Here is a 23,039-nt window from a genome sequence, read left to right on the forward strand (position 1 = left end):
ATGCAGTTAGGTATACACATACACACACATACACACACACACACACACACACACACACACAATTTTTTTAAGAATCCTAAATAGAAACTAAGGAGGGAAATATTTCTGTTCACAGTGTGATTTCTATCTGCAGTATACCATAAAAAAAGAACAAAACTTTCAAATTAACAAGCTCAGCAAAAATTACAATATTCTAAAGAATCAGTTCTATTTCCGTTTACTGACACTCTTTCAAAAAAAGTAAGCTAAGAAAACAATTTATTTAAAATAACATCACGAGGAATATAATACTCAGAAGCAATCCAGAGCGTCCACGCACCTCTAAGAGCTTTAAGCAGTTGGTGATTTCCTTCTTCAGGTTCTCTTCTGCCAGGTCCCTGGACCTTTCCTCAAGCTTCACTCTCTTCTCCAGCGTGAACCAGTCGCACTTAAGCCCCAAAGATAACCTGAGAAATTCTGCCTGTGGCCGCAGCAGGAGGACAGAGAGAGACTTTAGGGACCCAATGTCTCCAGTCACCCATGCAGGGCTGAAGTGGGGACTTCCTTCTCCCCTAGGATCCTGGGCCAGAACCCAGGGCTTTGCCTGAACTTAATCTTGCAACTGGACTGTTTGGAGCCATGGATGGGGCCTCTGACATGTGGCGAGGGGGTGGGAGGGAAGGGGATAGGGGGATAGAGGTGGGGGAGCGCTAGAAACAGGGAGAGAGGAGGAAAGATGGTAGAGGGGGAGTGAGAGGGGAGGGAAGAGGGGAAGAAGGGGAAGAAAGAACGGGGGAAGGGAGAAGGAAAGGGGAGAAGGAGGTGGAGAAGGGGAGGGGAAGGAGAGAGGAGGAAGCACAGGAGGAGAAAGAGGAGAAGGAAAGGGGGAAGAGGAGAAGGAGAGGGGAGGGAGGAGAAGGGGAGGAGGAAGGAGGAAGCACAGGAGGAGAAGGGAAGGAGGAAGGAGGGAGCATGGGAGGAGAAGGAGAGGAGGAAGAGGAGAAGGGGAGGGGAAACAGAAGGAGGGAGCATGGGAGGAGAAAGGAGGAGGGGAGGAAAGAATGGGAAGAGGAAGGAGGGAGCACAGGAGGAGAAGGGGAGGGGAAGAGGAGAAGGGGAGGAGGAAGGAGGGAGCACGGGAGAAGGAAGGCCAGCTTTGCCTTAGACTCACCTCCACCTCCTTCTCATTAGCTGGAGTGCTGCAGAGGGAGAGAAAGGACTTACTCACATCCAGCCCAACAGAACAAGGAAGACTTAGGCATAGGCTGCAGGGGGTTGGGGGTGGGGGCTTACTTCTCATTCTGCTGTAAGGTAGCTAGCCTCACAGCCGCTTTGGGAGCTGTGGAAAGCCCAGTTTCTGTGGAAAGAAAAGCATGTGATTAACCCAGTTAATATCTAAAAGCCCTTTCCCTCCACTGCTGCTGTCCGCCATTTAGTTGTGCCTGAGCTGACAGGCAGCTAAGGAACTTGTCTGCATAGCGAGAGACTTCGATAAACCATTGGGAGCACACAGACTTGTATCTCAGCACACCAATGGTGCGTGAAAACCAAAGACGGCTCAGAGTCAGAGGACCCTGATGCCCCCTCAGCACCTCCGAGGCCCACATGTCAGTGCACACTCCTGCCTTCCGGATCAAGGATCAAGGATCAAGCCTTCCGGAACAGCGCTGTGCACAGCAATTAGAGCAACAATGCTAATGAGAACAGTTTGTCAACTTGGTGGGATTTGGGATCATCACGGAAACAAAACGCAGGCTCCTCTGTGAGGGGCTTCTAGGTTGGGTCTAAATGTGGATGGCACCATCCTGGCCTGGGGTCCCAGATTAGAACACAAAGTGGATGAGGGCCAGCATTCACCCTGCTGCTTCCTCACTGGGTGCACGGGGACCAGCTGCCCGGTGTGCCTGCTGCCCCGCCTGACCTGTCAGGATGGGCAGCATCCCTGAGGTGTGAACCTTCCCTCTTGTGAGCTGCTTTTGTCAGGGATTGTTTTTCAGTTTTTTTTAAAGCTTTTATCTTATGTATGAGTGCTCTATCTGCATGTGCACCTGCAGGCCAGAAGAGGGCAGTAGAGGGTATGGATGGTTGTGAGCCACCATGTGGTTGCTGGGAATTGAACTCAGGACCTCTGAAAGAATAGCCAGTGCTCTTAACCGCTGAGCCATCTCTCCAGCTCCCTTGTCGAGGATTTTGCTCCAGCATCAGGAAAAGCAAATGACTCGAGCAGCACTGACAGATATGGCCTTGGTCAGGACAATCTCCCTACCATGACTGTTTCCTCCGTGCCAGCTGTGTGACATGAATGACGCTGGCTTTAGATTTGAGAACACTTGGTTTAAAGCCAAGCTTTGGCTTTCAGACATATGACTTTGACCAAGCCACAGCCTTGTCAAACCACCTACAAGATAAGGATGTGATTTTCTATAACCGAAGAGTCACATGAGGATGTCGCCTTGTCTTTGGGGGGCTGAAATGACACAGATAACATAGCTTAATGCTCAGATTATAAGTATAGTATTATCTCAATAAGGCGTTAGACAGGAACACGTGTGTCCCACGTGGTACTGTGAGCTACTTGTATACCTGAGGCTGACCCTGAGTTTCTGACTCTCTTGCCTTCACTTCTGGAGTGCTACAGTTAGAGGTCTTAGCCACCAGGCCTGTTCTCTGTGACCTTGGGCAATTAAACCCAAGGTCTCGTGCATGCTAAGCAAGCACCTACCCAGTCTAGTTAATTGTTTAAGTCAGCATTTCCATTCTGGGAAAGAGAAATTAGAAGGGTAAGTATCTCCCTGAGACCACAGAACCAGAGGCTGACCAGCCTAGAGTCCGTGAGACACTTGTGCCTTCTCAGTGGAGTGGTGCTGAGGAGGAGGGCAGCTCAGCTCCCTCCTTGTGAACCTTGTTGCTTTCATGTGAGGTGCTGAAACCCCAAGCAGCGATGAGTGGCTCACAACACAGGCTTCCTTCTTACTGGGAATAGCTACCGAGGGGCCAAGCAGGCAATGCAACGCAAGGCTTGGTCCTATTTGACTGGTCTTAACCCAGGATGTTGAATGTTTTGTGGGAGGCAGACACAGCTTTATCTACAAAGTATCACTGGAAGTAACATTCACAATGTGTGAGCTCGCCTTACCTCCTGTAGCGCTGTCCTTCCCGCCATCTCCTGTTGTTTCAGATTCCTCCCCCGTGTCCTAAAATTGGAGAAAGTTTTTTTGGCATGTGTGGGATGGCAATGCTCCAGAACCAAAGGACTCTGGGCTTGCTGTTCTCTCCTGAGCCTGGTCTGTAAAACCACCCTGGGAAATCCAGGAACTGCCCCAAAGGCCAGCACGGACAGGGCTGGATCCGCCAGAGTGACATGGATGTAAAAACGTGAAGGTGACACAAGTTGTCACAAAGGAAACTGAGTGTAGTGCATGAGGAGGAGAGAGATAGCAGGGTCTCCAGCACAGACCGGGTCCTCAGTCAGGGAGGAATGCAGGAGCTGTCTCACACTGCAGCATGGGCTTCTACATGGCTTTACGGAAACATATACCTGTTAAGATCTGTTCTGTCAGACTTCCACTCCACACGTACGTGCGCACACACGCGCGTGTGCACACACACACACACACACACACACACACACACAGAATTGCTTAGTTGTTTTGTTGTTTGAGACAAAATATATATCCCATGAGCTCATACTAGCCTCAAACTTGTGATCCTCCTGCCTCAGGCAGCCAAGCACTAGGATTACTTGAATTAAAATATAACTGAATGGCTAGTTTCCTTCAAATATATTTTAAGATATTACCAAGCTGTTCCGTTTATACGCTCATAAACGTGTGAGCCAGGGGTAACTGTGAGCAGGTTGTGTTGCAGTGGTCTGGAAAACTTAGTGGGAACATTTAGGCACACTGTCATTTTTGTGATGCTCTCACACACAGAGGGATGGAGACACTTAGGGAACTAAATACATTTTTCGTTAGGAAACATGCCTGCTGTTGCGGAGTCCTCGCTGTGGTGACCCCTCCCATATGCCTGTTCCCAGGTGGCTGTGCAGGCCCTGCCGACACAGCCCACTTTCCTCCCTCATGTCCACCACCTCAACCCTCCCCACTTCCAGCCGACCAACACCACTGTTCCTAAGTGTTGGCTCCCTTCTGCCCGGAAGCCCATGGCCACAGCTGGCAGGACCGCAAAAGCATCCCTTGCCAGACAATCCAGAGCTACCACACTCTCCCAGGAACCAGAGAGGGCAAGAGAAACCAAGGAACAGAACACCCACCCCGCAAAGACAGGAGCACCTATCAGCACTTAGAATTACAATCATCCCAGAGGCAGATGCCTGGATGCCAGTGTAAAAACACCGCCAATAACAGCCAGGACGAGTCTCCACCAGAGCCCTCGCAACCCTACCACAGCAGGCCGTGAGAACTGCAACAGAGCTGAGGCTCAAGACAAAGACTTCAGAATAGCCTTAATGGATGTTAGGAATTCTTTTTAAATATATTTATTCATGAAGTTTACATATACGAGTGCTCTGTCTTTATGCACATCAGAAGTGGAAATCAGAACCCCCATTACAGATGGTTGTGAGCCACCATGTGGTTGCAGGGAATTGAACTCAGGACCGCGAGAAAAACAGTCAGAGCTCTTAACCACTGAGCCATCTCTCCAGTCTGAATGTTAGAAATTCATAAATAAACAAACTAAGTAAGTAAGTAAGTAATTCACTAAAAAGATCTATGAAAACACAAACACTGGAATAAAATAAGAAAAACAGTTCAAGACATTAAAGTGGAAATAGAATCAATAAAGAAAATCCAAGCTGGGAGAAAACTAGAAAAAAAATTTTAGGAACCCAAACAGGAAACTCAGAGGCAAGCCTCACAAACAAAATGCAAGAGATGGAAGAGAGACTCTCAGGCATTGAAGACAAGATAGAAGACATGGATATCTCAGTCAAAGAAAATGTCAAATCTAAATCAATAAATAAATCCAGGTACAAACCATCTAGGAAATTCTGAATACTATGAAAAGATCAAATAGGAATACAAGAGAAAAAAAAAAAAAAAAAAAACGAAACACAGGTCAAAGTCACAAAATATTTTTAACAAAATCACAGAAGAAAATTTCTCTATGCTAAAGAAGAAAATGCCTATCAAGGTACAATAAGCAAACAGAACACCAAATAGACTAGAGCAGAAGAGAAATTTCACACAACACATAATAATCTAATCACTAAGGTATAGAACCTGAAAAAGGAGATGTCCATGAAGGTACCAGAAGCATACAGAACACCAAATAGACTGGAACCAAAAACAGTCTCCTCGGTACACATTAATCAAAACACGAAACAGAAGACAGAAAGACTATTAAAGTCTGCAAGAGGAAAAGACCAATAAGGGCAGTCTTATTGGAATAACAGCTGACTTTTTATAAGCCAGAAGGGCCTGGGCAGATGTTCTACAAACTCTAAGACCACAGATGCCAGGCCAAACTACTTACTATACCTAGCAAAACTTTCAATCACCATAGAAGAAAGGAAGATATTCCATGATAAAACCAAACCCAAGCAGTATCTGTCTACTAATCCAACTCCACACTAGGAAAACTTCAACCTGAGGAGGTTAGCCACACCCAAGAAAATACATACCAGGAATAAATAATGGGCAAACCACCAAATCAAAAGAAGGAGGAAAAGCCCACACCACCACAACAAAATAACAAGAATCAATAAACACTGTTTATTGATAACTCATAACATCAATGGTCTCAGCTTTCCAACTGAAAGACAGAAACTAACAGATTAAATATAAAAACAGGACCCATCTTTTCAAGATTGACTACATACTTGGACACAAAGCAAGTCTCAACTGTAATATTAAAGATAAACATCACCTCAGGGTAAAGGGATGGAAAAAGATATTCCAAGCAAATGTACCTAAGAAGCAAGCTAGTGTGACCATTTTGATATCTGGCAAAATAGACTTCAAACCAAAACTAATTCAGAAGAGAAGGGGAAGGACGCTACATACTCAAAGAAAAATCCACTGGAGGACATTGGCAGGCTTAACGTCCATGCAGCAAACACAAGGGTACCCAAGTTTGTAAAATAAACGCCGTTACAGCTTAAGTCACATGCTGACCCTCACACAGTGACAGTGGGGGACTTTAACTCCACGCTTGCCAACAGCCAGATCATCCAGACGTAAATCAAACAGAGAAATGCTGGAGTGAACAGACACCGTAAAGCAAGTGCACCTTGCACATATTACAGAACATTTCACCCAAACACAAAGGAATAGACCTTCTTCTCAGCACCTCAGAGAACTTTCTCCAAAACTGACCACATACGTGGACATAAAGCAAGTCTCAACAGATACATGAAAACTGAAATAACCCCCTGCATCCTATCCAACCACCACACATTAAAGCTGGATATCAGCAGCAACAAAAACAACGGGAAGCTTACAAACTTGTGGGCGCTCAATAAATCACTACTGCATAACTAATGGGTCAAGCCAGAAATGAAGAAAAACAATTAAAGATGTTTTAGAATTTAGTGAAAATGAATGCACAACATACCCAAACTTATAGGACACAATGAAGGCGCTTCTAAGATGCAAGTTCATAGCACTCAGTGCCTGCATAAAAATTTGGATAGATCTTACACTATTACCAACAGCACACTTGAAAGCTCTAGAATAAAAGAAGCAAGCACACCTAAAAGAAGTAGGTGGCAGGAAACAATCAAACTGAGGGCTAAATCAATAAAGCAGAAACAAAGAAAGCAATACAAAGGAACAATGAATCAAAGAGTCGGTTCTTTGAGAAAAATCAACAAGATTAACAAACCCTTATCCAAATTAATTTAAAGGCAGAGAGAGAATATCCAAATTGACAAAATTAGAGATGCAAATTGGGATGTAACAGCAGATGCTGAGGAAATCCAGAGAATCATGAGGGTGTACTTTAAAAACCTCTACTCCACCAAACTGGAAAATTTAAAAGAAATGGATAATTTTATCAATATGTACAACTTGCCAAAGTTAAATCAAGATCACATAAGCAATTTAAACAGACCCATAACTCCTAGTAAATTAGATGCAGTCATCAAATGTCTTCCAACAACAACAAAAACAAAAGCCTAGGTTAGTTTTAGCACAGAATTCTATCAGACTTCCGCAGGCTACTGCTTAAAGCCAACACTTCTCAAATTATTCCACAAAATAGAATCAGGAAGGAACATTTCCTGATTCATTTCCCAAGGTCACAGTCATCCTGAAACCTAAATCACATTTATACCCGAGAAAGAAAGAGAATTACACACACATGCACACACCCGCCACCAACACACGCACAGGGAGTCACATGTAAGAAAAAGCCTTAGAGAACCACGGAGCAGGTCACTCTTCACTCACCCCACACAAGTGCCAGCAAACTTCACACATACAGCAAAAGGAGAAAAACAGAAGCAAGAGCCTTGGAGGGTCATGAAGCTAGATGGATGTCTCCAGGCTAGCCTTCAGCCAGTCTCCGGAGCGCAGTGGGCCTCCTTCCTGGAGGGAGTTCACCTGTCTCCTGTGAGTGTTTGTGTCAACAGTGTAAAGCCACGCCACCTTCACGGCATCTCCTCTGTGGGCTCTCATCACAATCATTGACTATCTGTGTCTTCACCGGTCAGCATGCCCCCCCACACACACACACAAGCACGCACGCACACATATACGTCCCAGTCACTGTTTTCAGCTATATGCACTAGTGCATCCATGACCTCATTTCCGGTTGGCCTCTGGTGTGTACTGAGCCAATCAGCACGTGCCAGTCAAGATGGAGCCAGGCTGTCCTCACTCAGGCTCGTTGCGTGGCCTCATCCAAGTGAACAAAACCCTGGCCACAGAATTAAATTCTAGTAACGCATGCTTTGTTCCTAATATCTTGAAAGAGTAAAATGAAACTTTCAAAGGGCACCATGAAACTCGAAGGAACAGTTGGATCCTGACGGTGTGTCCCTCTTTAGCTGTTAACACGCTTCCTCACCAGGTGTGACACGGCCTTGTCCTCATACCCGGGGCCTCGCTGTGCAGTGCTCTCAGGAGCTGGGCTGGTGCCTGTCAGAAGAGGAAGAAGCAGTGAGGGTACTGGGTGGGTAGGCCAGCTAACAGCATGGGCTGGCACGTGGCAGCAGTGAGATGCCCTGGAGCACACTCGGGTCTGCCAGGGCACAGCCGGGGACGGAGTAGCCCAGGCTGGCTCGGGAGCTGAGTTGTGTTTCCCAGTCTGTGTGAGCGGCCTTTCAAACCGAGGGCTGGACATTTCTTTAAGGTTTTCTGGGGCGAATGCTGGCCCCTTCTAATGCCAGAAGCTACGTGAAGGAAGCAGGGGCATTAAAAGTTAGGCCTTGACACGGTTTTGTAAATCGTGTACACAAGGCTGGAACCATGACTTTCCACCAAAGCACGGACACTTCCAAACACCAGGCTATCAAGCAGAAGAGGGACACTTTGGGGACACTCTGTACACATGTCTGGTAATTTCTGTTCATTTTTGCATACACTACACAGAATGCTCCGTGCACTACCTAACACACTTAGTACTTGTCAAGAAACAATAGCCTTTGTAGTGTCAAAAAAGACTGTAAGAACAAAATAGCTATCAATTTCTTTTGAAAATTATTCCCCCCACCCCAAAGCAGTTTTCAATTTTTTCTTAACTTTTCGGCCTGGGACTGACCTGGTTCCAGAGTCCGAAGGCATAGAATTTAGCCGGGGGTGGGGGCACACGCCTTTAACGTGGCATTCGGAGGCGGAGGCAGGCAGAGCTCTGTGAGTTTGAGGCCTGCCTGGCCTACATAGTAAGTTCCAGGCCAGCTGCTGTGTTACACCCAGACCTTGTCTCAAAATGTGACGTCTCACTGCAGACGCACAGAGAAGCGCTTTGTTCTTGGAGCGCATGGACCTGCCCCTCATCTGGCTGTCCCCGTGGACAGGGGGACCAAGGCTAACAGCGCCACATTCTGACTGGATACTCCAATCTATAGTCTAAGAGGGGGTTCTCTCCTCCCACCTGTTGATGAGACTGACCAAACTCAGTCAGTTTCTGTCAGATGGCAATACTTAAGGCCTGTTATAACATATTCTGATTTGTCTTCTGTCTATAAGATTGAAAGAGAAAATGGCGCCATCTTTATATAGTACTCTTACACTTTTCTCCAGATTGTATCTTCAGAATTTTAAATATTATTATTTTCTGAAAAGGAATACCCAGCATTAGTGAGGTGCCAAGGCCTTTGACTTTCCCACTCTTTAGGCTCGCTCGCTTGGAGCCCTTGGGCCCGGAGGGCGTACCTGGCATGGCAGAGGCTGGTCCTGCTTGCTCCTTCTTCTCACAGAGAGGCTTGCAGTCAAGGTCACCAGAAGCCATGTGCGAAATGTCCGACCCAGAGTCTGCCAACAGGAGGAGAGTGGTGGCATGAGAGCTTCGCAGAAGGAGCATTTGCTTAGGCACCGCTAATTTGCACACCCCTTAGCAGGCTGCCAAACCAGGCCCTAATTTGGTTTTTTAGTAGTTGGTGTTTTTTTTTCTTTCGATACAGGGTTTCTCTGTGTAGACTTGAGACCAGGCTGACCTCAAACTCACAGTAATCCACCTGCCTCCGCCTCCCTGAGTGCTGGGGTCACAGGCATGTGCCACCACACCCAGCTCCAGAGCCTAATCTGTAAAGACAACTCTGATGTCCTCTCTCCCAGATCTACTTACCACTTGACGTCACGGTGCTCTCTGAGGATGAAGCGTGTTCGGCTGATGCTTCTGTGAGGTACTCCCTGACAAAAGGATGGGAGAAATGTCTTAACATGGCTGGCGAAGAACTCCTGTAAAAACCAACTGGGAGTACACCTAAATTCATGAGCTTGGCAAACCTGAGGTGGGGCGGGCTCTCAGAGTCCAGGCAGCCAACACCATCCTCCTGCGGGAGCAAGGAGACACGGTCAGGGTGAAAGTCACTCTAGGCAAACATTCCCAGCAGTGTTAAATGGGCCCCTACTTACACATAACTTCATCACAGCTGCTCTCACGGACAATGTTCGGCTTTAAGGCAAACCTGATACAGCCTTGGGTAAAACAAATTCTGAACTCAAAGGGCAGAGTTCACGTCCCACACTGACACCACATTTCTTTACATGGGATGTACCACGTGAGTGTAATATTCTTATTTATGTGACCATTACTCAGCATCACACTTTTGACCCAAGATGGCTCTTAGGTGTCTTGCTAGATAAGTCATATAGTTTAGACTTAATCGAAACAGGAGGATTACAGAACGGAGTATCCATGACTCTGTTCGAAGGGAGCTTGCTCACCTGCTAGGACAAGTTCTCAAAACCTCATTTGAACCTTTACATTCATAGTGAGGATTCTCACCTAGAGAGGAACTGATGTGAGGGTCTGAAAACACAAAGGCGGGCTATCGGTGGGGTGCTTCCTTAAACCTTGGGCTCTTCCTGTAAGCTTCCTCTGGTTACTTGTATTTAGGAAGGGACATTGATTTCAAAATTGCTATCACGCCAGCATGTCTGAAGCCCGTGAAAACACACATAACTCCATACAGACGAGAGAGACCTGTTAAAGGCCACAGCCAGTGGCAGGCTGGATGCGGAAGGATGCGGCCTTCAGGAAGGCACTGACCAGGGTTGCAGAGAGCTGCAGTTCAGGGAGGGCTGGTTTTATCTCATTCTTGGCTGTTGGCATCCTGACCAACCGAGGGCCTCGACCGTGCCAGGCCAGAGATCCGTCACCTTGCTCCTCTCAGCCGTCCCGTCTGTTAAAAATCTACAAAGGCCAGCGGCAGCTAGAGGACTCGGCACCTGGAGGTGCCTAATGCCAAGTCTCAAGACCCGAGTTCGGTTCCTGGAAACCAGCAGCATGGTGCAAAGAGAGGTCTGACTCCTGCGACTAGTCTCCGCTCCACACGCACACTGCATCCGACATGTATGGATCATCTCATTTCCCCAAAGGTGTTATCCTGAGGGTTCTTTTGGGTGGGAGGGAGCTCAGGGTGCAAGAAATTAGGCCTAGGGCGAAGAGTCTACCCAGAGCCTGAGAAGCAGACAGCCAGTCTTCTGAACCAGGCTGAACACAGTGTCCGCGCCTTTACAGACCACCGGTGAGCATGCGCGAACTCGGGGCATTGGGCAAGAGTGCCCTCTCCACTGTTCCGACTTACAAAGACTTAACTACAAGCACGCGTGGAAGAGAGGGCTCAGCCGAGTTTGGTTCCCAGCACCCACATGGAGACTCAGAAGAACTTGTAAGTCCCTCTCTGGGAGATCTGATACCCCTTTCCAGCCTCTGCAGGCACCTGAATATAGAGACATTCACACAGGCACGTGGACACACAATAGATATTTTTAAATTTTAAACATTAATTTTAATGTGTTCGCCTCAAATAAGAAAGAAAAACTTGAAAAATAAGAATCTGTATTCAGCTTCTGTTCCAGTCCATCAGGGCTTTTATTTATTTTTGTTTTTGCATCTTAAAATGTTGGAGTGGCAGCTGTGTCTACATATCCTGAGATGTTTTGTTCCATGCAGAGCATGCAGTCAACTGGGGTGTATTCACATGCCGAGGAGCTGTTCGGTGTCACCTGCAGGAAGTTAAATGGCGCTGGCCCTGTCTCTGTATCATTTAAATACACAGTGATTACAGTTTTGCCTTTATTCAGTATGTATAAGAAACGACGCTATTAAAAACTGGAGAAGCTTAAGTACTATTCCATTTCTTTGGATGCCATAGTTCATAAAAATCAAGAATTGATGTCTCTAAAAACGTTTAAAGTCCTTAGCACATAAGCCATGCCAGCACTCAGCAGTGATAAGCACAGCCTCGTCAGCCGGCACCTTAACTTGCATTTTAACATAGAATTGTGTTCACACGCCCTTAAATAGGCTTCCAAAGTGGGAGGAGAAAAAGAACACACTTGATTTTTTTTTTTTTTTTTGCAAACTTTCTATTTGAAAAGTCTAATTTTCCTGTTTAAAGCCAAAACCACAACCACAGCAAACAGATGATTTGCCATATGGTGTCCCAGACAATCTTATCTGCAGGGGTCCTGCCTTCTATGCACCTGGGACCTTAGACAGGACACTTGGAGGGCCTCGTTGCATGGCAGAAAGCTCCCATCTTATGATCCGGACCGTGTTCACAACCATTTTGACAGATGTCAAATACTTGTTTATTACAGAATCGTCCTGTGTGCTCTGGGAGAAAGAAACCTCACAAACGAAATGGCCGTCTGTTTCCCTGATTCCTTAAGCACATCCGGAGAAGTGGCAGGACTTAACTCTCACGTCCTTGATCTTTATAAAACCTGACTATCAGGTAACAACACGAAGCGGAACCCGAGCCTCAGCTGTCGTAAGTGTGGCCCAGTCTTCATCCATCACGTGAGAATAACCAGGTAAAGGGATTGCGTTTTTGCTTTTCAAACTCGGGGGTTGTGGTAGTATAGGACAGTTGGGGAGAAAGCCTTCGAGCAGGCTGTGAGGGATAGGAATAACTTCAGCTGTTATCCCATGCTCACGCAAGACCTAACCCACCAACAACTTCCTGACCAGAGGGATTGTGAGAGAGAATCTACTGAACATATTTTAAAAGCAAAGCAAACAAACCAACAAACCAAAAACCAAAAACCCAACCCAAACCAACAACAACAAAAACAAGAAATAGATTAAATTCAGGTGGGAAACTGACTTACTTGTGGCAGACCGGCTCACTCCACAAAGAGAACACCAGAAGAAGGAACACTCACCCCTCTCAGGCCCATTCAAATAGAGACCTGATCCCATTTACATGGAAACCCAGGCCCCAGCCCTTGCTCTGAGGCGTTCACCCAGGGCGTGGCTGTCAAGGTATGAACACACTGAGACATTCTAAGGGCTGGGTCAGCAAACACACACACACACACACACACACACACACACACACTCGCACACACAATCTCAGTATGTACATAGAAAAATAGGAAGAACAGTAGGGAAAGATTTGGGGTTTTAGGGATTCATTAGCCCACATATTCTCGTAGGACTGTCTGTTCTTGCTAAAATGCTGCTTTAACATCAGCTCTGTAAATGGAAATGCTTCTTCTGATAAACAGGTGCTACCTATATGATTTTACTACTGGGCAGAGCTGAGACAGCTCATGGTATGCAAATCAGTAAGATGGAAAAATGTAGCCAGAGTTTATACAGACCTAAGACTAGACTCTGTGCCCATGTAAAGGCTCCAAAGAGAGGATGACTCTCTCCCGAACTGGGACAAAAGCAGAATCTTATTTCCTTAATTTTTTCCCTAACTAAAAAGTACACCACACCCTCAAACTTGTGGGTGCTCCTGGCCCTGAAAGGTTCATTTGGCACCAGTTATCAGTCGCATCTGCATGAATCAATCTTGGAGCTGTCGGTGTCATTTATTCTCCAAGGTTATTAGTGCTGCGCCCACACACAGCCTGAGGAAACAGGACAGACAATGGCCAGAAAATCCCGCAAGACAGTAGAAATGGACCCAGCCTTTTCCTCAGTGACTGTCCTCTCCAGTGACAGTGTCTCATATGGAAACGAGTCATGGCATGAAGGACAGAGGAAAAGCAGTTGAGGTCTTTTAAACTGAAGGTGCAGATTTTCATCCCTGAGCCCTTTGCTCTTTGGGGCGCAGCCTTTGAGCTTAGCACCTTTGGTCATTCTGACCCTGGGTCAAAGGCACAGATCCTGTTTTTGGGCATTTGCTGTATAGCCAGGTTGGGGTTGGAGAGGTGACTCAGCAGTCAAGAGCACCTGCTGGCTTTTTGGAGTACCTGAGCTCAGTTCCCAGCACCCATGTTGGGTACCACACAGCTGCTTAAGCTCAGATCCAGGGGATCTGACACACACTTATGGCCTCTGTTACCCACATATGTGCTGTGTTTACACACACACGCACTCTTTCGGCTGGAGAGACAGCTCAGTGGCCAACAGCCTGGGTGCTCTTGCAGAGGACCTAGGTTCAATTCCCAGGACCCCCATGGTGGCTCACAGCTGTCTGTAATTGCAGCCCAGGGGACCCAATGCTCTCTTTGGACACTGATATATGCGGCACATGTACACATGCAGGCAAACACCCATACACATAAAATTAAAAGCAACAACCACCTTAAAGTCTTTAATATGAACCAGCAATTTCACATGTGCTGCCAAGCATCTTTGTAGAGACCAGAGGAGGAAGCAAAAATTTTGTTTTGAGGCAGGGTCTTACTCCACAGCCCAGCCTGGCCTCAGACTCAAGCCTCCCTTCCTGCCTCAGGCTCCTGAGTGCTGCATCACGGATCTCCCGAATTCTTGGGCATTCGGGGCAGGAACAAATATCTAGTGTGTATCCAGGTTTTCGAGGCACTCAGTGAGGCTGCCTGTTCTTGGACCAGCAGTGAAGGCAATGCCCGAGGAGAGGCAAGCAGGCTGAGGGGGCCATTGTCCCAGAGAAATCCCTGTGAACTGGGAGGACCCTGTGGAGAGAGCAGCTGGATCTGTGCTCCTGACCACTGTCCCCAACACTGCTGTGCCGTCTGGCTGTCTTGGAAAGCGGGGGGTCATTTTCACACACTGCGCCACAGGGGTTTCTCTAAGGGCAGCAGAGCAGGTGAGGCTGTCTATTACTGATGAGGAAAGGGGCTGTCAGAGGTGAAGACGGGCGTGTGGCCACGGAGGAAGGATTTCAAAGTGTGGGTGGTAGGACAGCAGCCTCCTTACACAAGCTCAGAAGCTTTATCTGCAACTGGAGCCCACAGGTGATGCCTCAACATCTGTGAGTTCTAGTGACACCCCGCCCAGAAGCTGAGGAAAGGCGCCAGGAAAAGAAAGGCCTCCCTGCCCATCAGCAAGTGGAAGAGTGGATCTCAGAGGGCATGGTTTGGCCCCTCCACATGGATCTACTTGGCTTGTTTCCAGGAGCCAGTAGGCAGGAACATGCTGTAGAAACACATGTTTAGGTATGTAATATACATAAAGGAGTGTGTTTGTATGTGTGTTCATAGACACTCAAAAGGACTTGCAAAGTGACATTCCCCTTTCATAGGAGACACAAATTCAGACAGGTGCAGTCACTCATACACGTTCCCACAGCTAATATGTGGTCAGTCTTCATTTAGGCCTGCTCAGTTCCAAACTTTAGTCCATCTGGCTAAAACTCAATCAACAGCTTTTAAGCAGATGCGAGAGTAGATGGTGGGGCTAGCTCTTGAGGTCAGTCTCCTTTTGTCTGTTTTCTCACACCCTGAATCTCACCCCACATTGCTGTGAAATCCCAGAAAGCACATTTCATCCAAACCCCTGAACTTCTCTCCTGGGTCCCCGAGTGAGCGCTGTTCTCCTTCAGGACATCCCACACAGGACATGACACCCTCTGAGGCTGCTTCCTTGCTTGCCTCCTTTACCCACTCAGAGACCCTCTCACAAATGCTGCTGTCCTGTTTCATCTTGTATTGTGATCTGAGATAGTGGAAGAACGGAGGAGCTTCCTCTGCAGATGTGGAGAAACTAGGAAATGGATCCTGAGACTTTAGGAACACAGTTGAGAGAGAGACTGGAAGCAGGGACCTAATCCAGCCCTCCCCGCAGTAATGACAAAGCGGACACTGCCGGTGACAGCAAGACTGCGGGTCCGCCCAGGTTGTTGGGGACACACTGATAATTGAGCAAAGAAGGGGCCTCTCTGCAGGGCTAATACCCCCCAAACCCCAGGTGAGCTGAGAGCCTCCATCAAGAAGGCTGACGTGCTGATGGCATTCTCTGCTGGGAGCTAGGACCTGGGCAGCCCCTGGTAAGGATGTCAACATACCAACTTCCTGTTGGAGACTGTAGGACGCAGGTCCGTAGATGGAACTTTCTAACTCAAAGCTCTCCTTTTCCACCCTGTAGAACCCCCGAGCCCTGCGCCCGCATGCTCAGTCCTGAATCCATGGAAAGACCACTGCCTTTCATGTTCTGATTAAACTGCTTCTGTGTCCCCTTCCAATGCTCTCCCTTGGGCTAACTGCCTGGTACAGGATCCCGAATAAGAAACTGGGGTCAGCGAGGTGGCTAGCAGGTAAAGACCCGAGCTACCAAGCCTGGTGACTGGATTGCAGCCCCTGGACCACACGATAGATGGAGAGAGCTAATTCTTGCAAGTTGTGCTGACGCCTACATGCATGTGGTGATATGAGTGCCCACGGCTGTCTCTCCAAGCAGACAGAAAGACAAACACAACGGACGATCACAGTATAGCTGACAAGAAAGGGACCAGCCATTTGGGCCTAGCGTCTGGTGAGATGTTCATAGTCTCAGTCTGAGGCAGGGGGATCAAAGTCTTTGGATAGTCTGGGCTGCACAGTGAGTTCCAGGCAACATGAACTATGGGAGTTTTTAAAAAATAATCCAGATCCAGTTAGGACTAGCAAGGCGGCCCCGTGGGTAAGATGCTCACTGCCTAGCCTCGGGTCCTGAGTTTGATCTCCAGAATTTACATGGTAGAGGACAGAGGTGACTCTGCGAACCGTCCTTCGACCTGCACTCATGAACAGCGATGCACACAACTGTTTCAAAATCTAATCAACTTCAATTTTAAAAAGAGTTTCTGGGGACTCAGAAGGGAGCAGAAAGAGTCCAGAAAGGAAGGCACTGCAGCCGCAAGCTGGCTTTTCTGGCTCGTACCCTAGGTGACCCAGGAAACCTGACCTCGAGCCCCCAGTCTTTAGCAATCTCCACCTCAAGAAGTGGAGACTCGGGAGCAGCAACGTTTCGTGTCACCACAGAAAGGCCTTGTGAAGCAGTCGGTTTTTGAAACTGGCCTTGACAACCAAACAGAATTTTGACAAATGGAGAAACAGCAGTGTTCGGGGGAACACCCAGACAGGTCTGTGTGATTTATGGTGATGGTACGCCCGGCCTGGTTTGGGCTGAGTTACAGAGCTAACCACAGGCAGTGCGGGGAAAATGTAGGTTTGTCGGGTGACAGAAGAGCCAGAGTATGGGGTGAGCAGTTCATTGTGGACAGGGACCACGGCGTGAAGCTAGGAAAAGGCCAGCACACTTGTGTCCTGGGATGGGTGTGGATTATGGCTCTGCTTGTGTTTATTTTGCACTTAGTCTAATCCCTGTACTCACTGTGCATGAGAACACTAAGAACGAGAGCTTACCACTAAATGCTCAGAGGTGGGGTGGCAGGTGAAGGGAGGCTTTGGGACATGTGTTCAGAGGACCAGAGGACAGGACAAGGTGGGGAGGAGGGAGGGAATGGCATTCCTAGGCTGCAGAGCATGCTTGGAGAACAGAAACCTGGAGGTACACTATGGAGAACTGGAACAGCTGACTGATAAGAAGCCTCCTGGGAATGTAAGAAGGCAGCATGAGCTTCCACAGGGGACAGACATTCCTTCAGCAGCATGCTAAAGATGTGTCCTCTGTGATTGGGGCCCTAGTTCTGAAAAGATGTCAAGACCACAGACAAAACAGCCCCGCCACAGAGCCCACGGAATGTACCAGCACAAAACATCTCTCAGGCATCAGGGCGCCGTCAGCACAACCACAAGTGACCATGAAGAGGGGAGCCCCTACATGCGGCCTGCTGCGACGGGATGCGGGAGCCCGGGTCCCCTGAAGCTGCTTCCTAGCTGAGTCACCTCCGGGGGCCTGCTGACATGCAGAGCCCACCCCCGCCCTGGCAGGTGAGAGGGTTAACTGGCCTGTGGAAATGCTTCCTGCACCCTGCCTGATGCTCAGCTCAGGCTTCTGCTTCCCTCTTCGTTGTGAAATTAGTGCCCGATAAAAGCGAAATTACTAACAACCAAACATCCTCTCAGTGGCAAAGGTCAACTTCCTGTATTAAAACGTTAGAAGACTGGGAAGTAATAGCAAAGGGCGCTGCCTTTTTCTTTCTTGCCCTTAGCTTCTCGGTGAGACGGGCACCAATGAACAGAAACCACGCATAAATTATTACATAGGAAAAGTGTACGTAGCTGTGTGCCAGAAATCATATTATAGAGTTATAAAACCAGATGCACGCACTTAACAAGAAGAATGAAAACAACTCATGAAATTAAGTGGAGAAACATCTAATTTTAAAGCGGGCCACTGATCTCAGGAGACAAATTCTCGCTGAAGATAGAAGATGGCCAGAAGACACATTCGAAGACGACAGCCATCTTTATTCATTAGAGAAACGCAAAGCCAAACCCATGGGGTCCGCGCTCTCCGCGCTGGCTGCGGTGAGATGCTGTTGGTGATGATCTAGAGAAGTTAGAATCCTGGGTGCTGCTGGTGGCCACGGGACCTGCCCTGCAGCTTGTCAAGACAGTGGACATGAAGAGGCAGTCCCCACGGCGCTGCACACAAAAGCACTTTGAAACGGTTTATGCAGAAACTACGTGGCAGTAGTCGGCGGCGCTGTGCCCCGCAGCCGGTGAAGAAGGGGGTCATCCGCACAGCTCAGGTGAGGACCTCAGAAGGACTAATTAGAAGCAGCCAGGCTCAGGGGGCCAGATTCCTCTCACAAGAGACCTCCATGAGGGGCAAGTCTTTAGGGAAAGCGGATTGCTGGTGCTCCAGGGACAGATGTAAGGACAGAGGACTTGATGGGTGCGGGGGTTGGGGGTCGGGGATGGGGGTAGTGGTGACGGATGTGATCAAAGCAGGCTCATGTTATGACAGTTCTCAATTCTGTGACTTCATTAAAACAGTTAACTGATTGTTTGGTGGGAGGGTTTTGCTCTAAGAGAGGTAAGAAGACAGATGGGCAGATCCTGAACACCAAGAAGACACAAGTACTTCTAGTTGGCCTGGGGTGGTTACCTAAGGACCGTTCTGAAGCTGGTCGGCATTGTCATAGTCAGCAGGGGAGCACCATTACTGCCTGCCTTTGGCAATGTGTGTTCTCTGAAAAGGAACCAATGCCCTGACCTCAGCTCCTGGAAAGTCTTTGCCCTCTGAGATTTATGAAAGCCATTAGCAAATTTAAATAACAAAACCAAGATATACCACGAGGTTCAGCAACTTCCACCCAACTCTCCCTTCAGTCATTCCACCCCAAGCTTGTTTTTATTTTTACTTTAGAGTTGTTTATGTGCATGCAGGTTTTGCCTGCACAGGTGTATGTATGTGTAACATAGGATGCTATGCCCACAGAGGCCAGAAGAGGGTGTCATATTCTCTGGAACTAGACTTAGGGATGGTTGTAGGTTCTCATACGGTGCTGGGAATTGCACCCAGGTCCCCTGTGAGAGAATTCCAGTGCTCTTATCCACCAAACCGACCCTCCCCCCATAATCCAGATTTATACTATGTAAGGAACAGAAAGCCCCTGAGTTATTGAATTTTAACTTCCTGGCTTCAAAGTTGGATATTTCTTATTATATTTCTAGGATGTCCCATAATATTTCTTACAAGAACGGTGAGGAAGGAGGAACAGCCCCCAAAGAGGCCAGAGCATGGTAGTGCTGAAAATGAATCAGATCTCTGTCCATACTCACTTCGACTCTAAAGTCCTCGGCCATTCTGGTGGGATCTAGCCGGAGCCTCCTGTGTGGAGCGGGCAGGCCTGGGGGAGGTGGCTTTCTGCAGGTGAGAAACTTCAGATGAGCAGGGACCAAACATAGTTCCCACTGCCCCTCCCCCAGCCCAGGCAATTTCCAATCAGGCAGGAAGAGAGAGCCATCTTCTTCAGAGAGAAGTCACTAAGGGCAGAAAAGCAACCAAAGATGAAAATCCAACATTTGCAATGCAAAGCCTGGCTTCCTCTGCTCTTGCACAGAAAGGACTGTCACTGGGGGAGTTAATCTTGCCATGGAGCATTTCCTGAAAATCCGTCTCTTGACTTTACAAGGCAGGTGAGGACAGAGGTGCAGGGAACAGATGGGAACAGACCGAGTCTGAACTGTCTATATGACTCATCGCAGTGAACTCAGCAGGGAAAATGTAGTGAGTTGCTCAGAGCTGTCTCTGAAATTCCAGAGCAATGTCCTTTGGATTCTAAGCTGTGAATCCTCAGAGAGCTGGAGAAACCCCATCCAAACATAGCAAAGAAGTAACAATGTCAGATAAAACATAAGCTACTAAGCAGACACACACGCACCCCTGGCGGAGAAGGTGGGCTCTGGTCTCACTTACTGGGATCCTCTTGTCACATCCAAAGCCCCATCCTGTGTTTCCTGCTCTGGGGACCTTTCACACGGAGCATGGGCTAAGCTGCTGACCCAGGAGCTCTAGCCTTGGGATTGCTGTAAGGCCCTCAAGATGTGAGGCATCTGGAGCAGGAAGGAATGAGGACAGAGGTGAACCTTAATCCAAATTGTTTTAAAGATTTAACTTTTCTCACCCAAGAAATTGGTTGCACCAAATCTGAAAAAGTAAAAATCAATCCAATTCTCCTAATATTTTATTCTAAAACGCCTAGATCCCCAGCTACAGGGAGGTAGAAGTATCCGATGTTTATTAAAAACAAACACACAACAAAACAAAAGCTGAGGTGTGGGTAAAGGAGGACAGGAAACCCTTGTCCACCGAGTTAGTAGCTGGCCCACAATCCACAGCAGACAACATTCGGACAGCGGCCTGTTCTTATAAGTAAAGTTTTATTAGCAGGTAGCCATGGCATTTGGGGGGCAGTTCGTGGCTACTTTTATGTCTCACAGTGGTGCTGAAGAGTTGCCATGGAGATTGTGTGCCTAGAAAAGCCTAAAATACTTACTACCTGGCCTTCCAGAACAATTTTGCAGACTCCTTAAGAGGAAAGCTGTGGGAAGGAGGGTTTCTGTGATCAGAAACCATCAGAGGTGTGGCTGGGAGTATGCCTGGGGATGGTGGGTCGCTGTGTCTCAGGGCACAGGAAGATGCAAAGTTTAATGTTTAAAAAAATTCAGATTCAAATGCTGGCTTTGCCTCAGGCAGGCTGCGCGACTGTAGGCGAATAACTTCTCCACTCAGAGCCCGAATTTACTTTTATGTGAAGGGACACACTGGGGAAAGTTGTGTTTGATGTTCCTGTTTCTCCATCCTTAAAATGAGAGCTACAGGCCGGAAGCGCGCTGCTTACGAGCACTTGCCGCCCTTCAGAGCCCCTGGTTCGGTTCCCAGCACCCAGTGGCTCACGGTCTTCTGTAAGTCCCCCCAGGCACACATATTGTGCATTTGCATACTTTCGGACAAAAGAGTCAAACATACAAAATAATGTAAGGTAAAATATCCTAAAGATATTTTTAATGTAAAGTAAAAAGGGCCAGGAGCCAGGGGAGCAGGTAGAGCATCATGGGACAGTCTGACTCCAGTCCATGAAGGTAAGTACAGTAGAAGGGGAACGGCTCTAGCATCCTCCTCATCAGACTGTGGAGACGACTAATGAAGGTGAGAGACGGAGCTCGGGAAGGATGCAGTCTTTACTCCACTGTGGAGTGGGGTTTAGCTGAGTTTTCGTGAATAAAACAGGCTGGTCAAGAGCGCTTACCTCGTCCAGCATTCTGTCAGCCGCCGCTGACCCTCTAGTTCAAATGATCCAAAAACCACCTTCTTTAGAACCCTTCCTAAGCTGGGCCCAGCACTTCTGTCAGCTCTGAACCACGCTGGGGCTGCCCACAGGGGCAGCCTTGGTGCTGTCTGCCCCCAGGCCATCTGCAGCATGCGGTTCTCTTTTTCTTTGGCCTGGCTGTTCAGAACAGCCACCAGGTCCCACTTTCCCTTCATTTTCTACTAAGTCCTCTAAGTCCGCCAGTTTCACCGCCCACTTTCCACCCATCTGCATCCTTTTACCACAGTCCCAAAGCCACCTCCCCACTTCATTTCTTCCGTCTTCTGTGGACTGTTTTCTGAACTTGCTGCTTTAGGATTTGTTTTAATTATGTGTAATGGTACCTGGGATAGAGTGGATGCTGCCATCTATATTACTTGAATCCCTAGACAAACTTCCAGTACATCTCCCTGCTCTGATGTCATGGTTATTGATTATTGTCTCTTTCCAGAAACCCCTCCCCACCCACATGTGGGCCGAGTGGGGAGGGACGTGTCCACACTCACCCAGTGGAGATCACACTGGCACTGGTGTTTCCAGGTCAAGGCTACCTGATTTCTGCCTCCGCTGAGGTTTGTGGCAGGGCTGCTTCTGAACAGAAAGCCGGCATTAGTAGTTGTCTAAAGGAAAATTCGCCCTACAGTTCTCAAGATAATTCCTTCAGCTTAAGAAAAGCCTCCACCAGGCAGGGGCAGGTAAAACAAACACAAAGTTAGACAGGCAGAGAGGTGGGGGAGGGCATGAGGAGCGTGGAGGGGTAGGAATAGGCCCAAATGCAGTGTAGGAAATTCTCAGTTAGTAGAAACGTTCTTAAAAAAGTGGACGGGTGTCAGAGAACAGTTAGGAACACTGGATGTTCTAGCAGAGGACCCAGTTTTGGGGTTCTAGCACTAACTGGCTCACAACCATCTGTAAGTCCAGCGGCCTGGGATCCAACGTCCTCTTCTGGCCTCTGTGGGCACTGCACACATGCAGGGCACAGACACACACGCAGGCCAAACACCCACAAACACAAAATAAAAATAGACAAAATTTCAAAGAAAAAGGTACACAGGATGCGACGATGGGTTCCAAGTGACAATGTTCCAGAGCAAAGCGTTCAGACTTCTACCCAAGGCTACAGCTCAGGAGCAAATCCAGATTCTGATTCGAGCCCAGCTACCTCTGGGAGGCAGAGGCAGGAGCATCTCAACCTCAAGATTTGCCTGGGCCTCAAAGTGGGTGCAGGGCTAGCCTGGGCAACTTAGTATGACCCTGTCTCAAAACAGAAAGTAAAACAACTGGAGATTGAGGTTGAGGTTCAGTCCCAAGCACCCACAAACAAAACCGGGGAGAGCACCTCTGGGCAGCAGTTAGCAGGACGCTCACACACTACCAAATCTACACAGTTCACACCTAGACAGAAACAAGGCTCTGGGGAGGGGGTAGGAGTGAGGGGCAGGCCCCGTCACATAATTCTTAATGTTACTGCTGTCAAAAGGCGGTAAATGTCCTACCTCTTAGAACA

At 48.0% G+C, this 23,039-nt stretch overlaps 1 protein-coding gene across 6 annotated transcripts in view; it reads right to left on the bottom strand.

Annotated features, from left to right (window-relative positions):
• Positions 1-23,039, bottom strand: part of Irag2 (inositol 1,4,5-triphosphate receptor associated 2) — a 45,335-nt gene that overhangs the window by 12,241 nt on the left and 10,055 nt on the right. For 5 of the 6 annotated variants that reach the window (XM_055605570.1, XM_055605569.1, XM_055605567.1 and 2 more), the window contains exons 3-13: positions 22,039-22,123; positions 20,140-20,276; positions 19,503-19,587; positions 9,891-9,937; positions 9,730-9,794; positions 9,318-9,416; positions 8,011-8,081; positions 3,116-3,173; positions 1,273-1,336; positions 1,151-1,178; positions 320-460 (exon numbers count right to left, since the gene is read on the bottom strand). In XM_055605570.1, the coding sequence (XP_055461545.1) occupies positions 320-460; positions 1,151-1,178; positions 1,273-1,336; positions 3,116-3,173; positions 8,011-8,081; positions 9,318-9,416; positions 9,730-9,794; positions 9,891-9,937; positions 19,503-19,526 (597 nt within the window). In that variant the 5' untranslated portion in view covers positions 19,527-19,587; positions 20,140-20,276; positions 22,039-22,123. The remainder of the gene's footprint in view (positions 1-319; positions 461-1,150; positions 1,179-1,272; positions 1,337-3,115; positions 3,174-8,010; positions 8,082-9,317; positions 9,417-9,729; positions 9,795-9,890; positions 9,938-19,502; positions 19,588-20,139; positions 20,277-22,038; positions 22,124-23,039) is intronic. The other variant, XM_055605566.1, reaches the window with a different exon arrangement.

The sequence above is a fragment of the Psammomys obesus genome, unplaced genomic scaffold (assembly GCF_907164565.1).
Source record: "Psammomys obesus unplaced genomic scaffold, mPsaObe1.curated_primary_1811, whole genome shotgun sequence".
Classification (NCBI taxonomy): domain Eukaryota; kingdom Metazoa; phylum Chordata; class Mammalia; order Rodentia; family Muridae; genus Psammomys; species Psammomys obesus.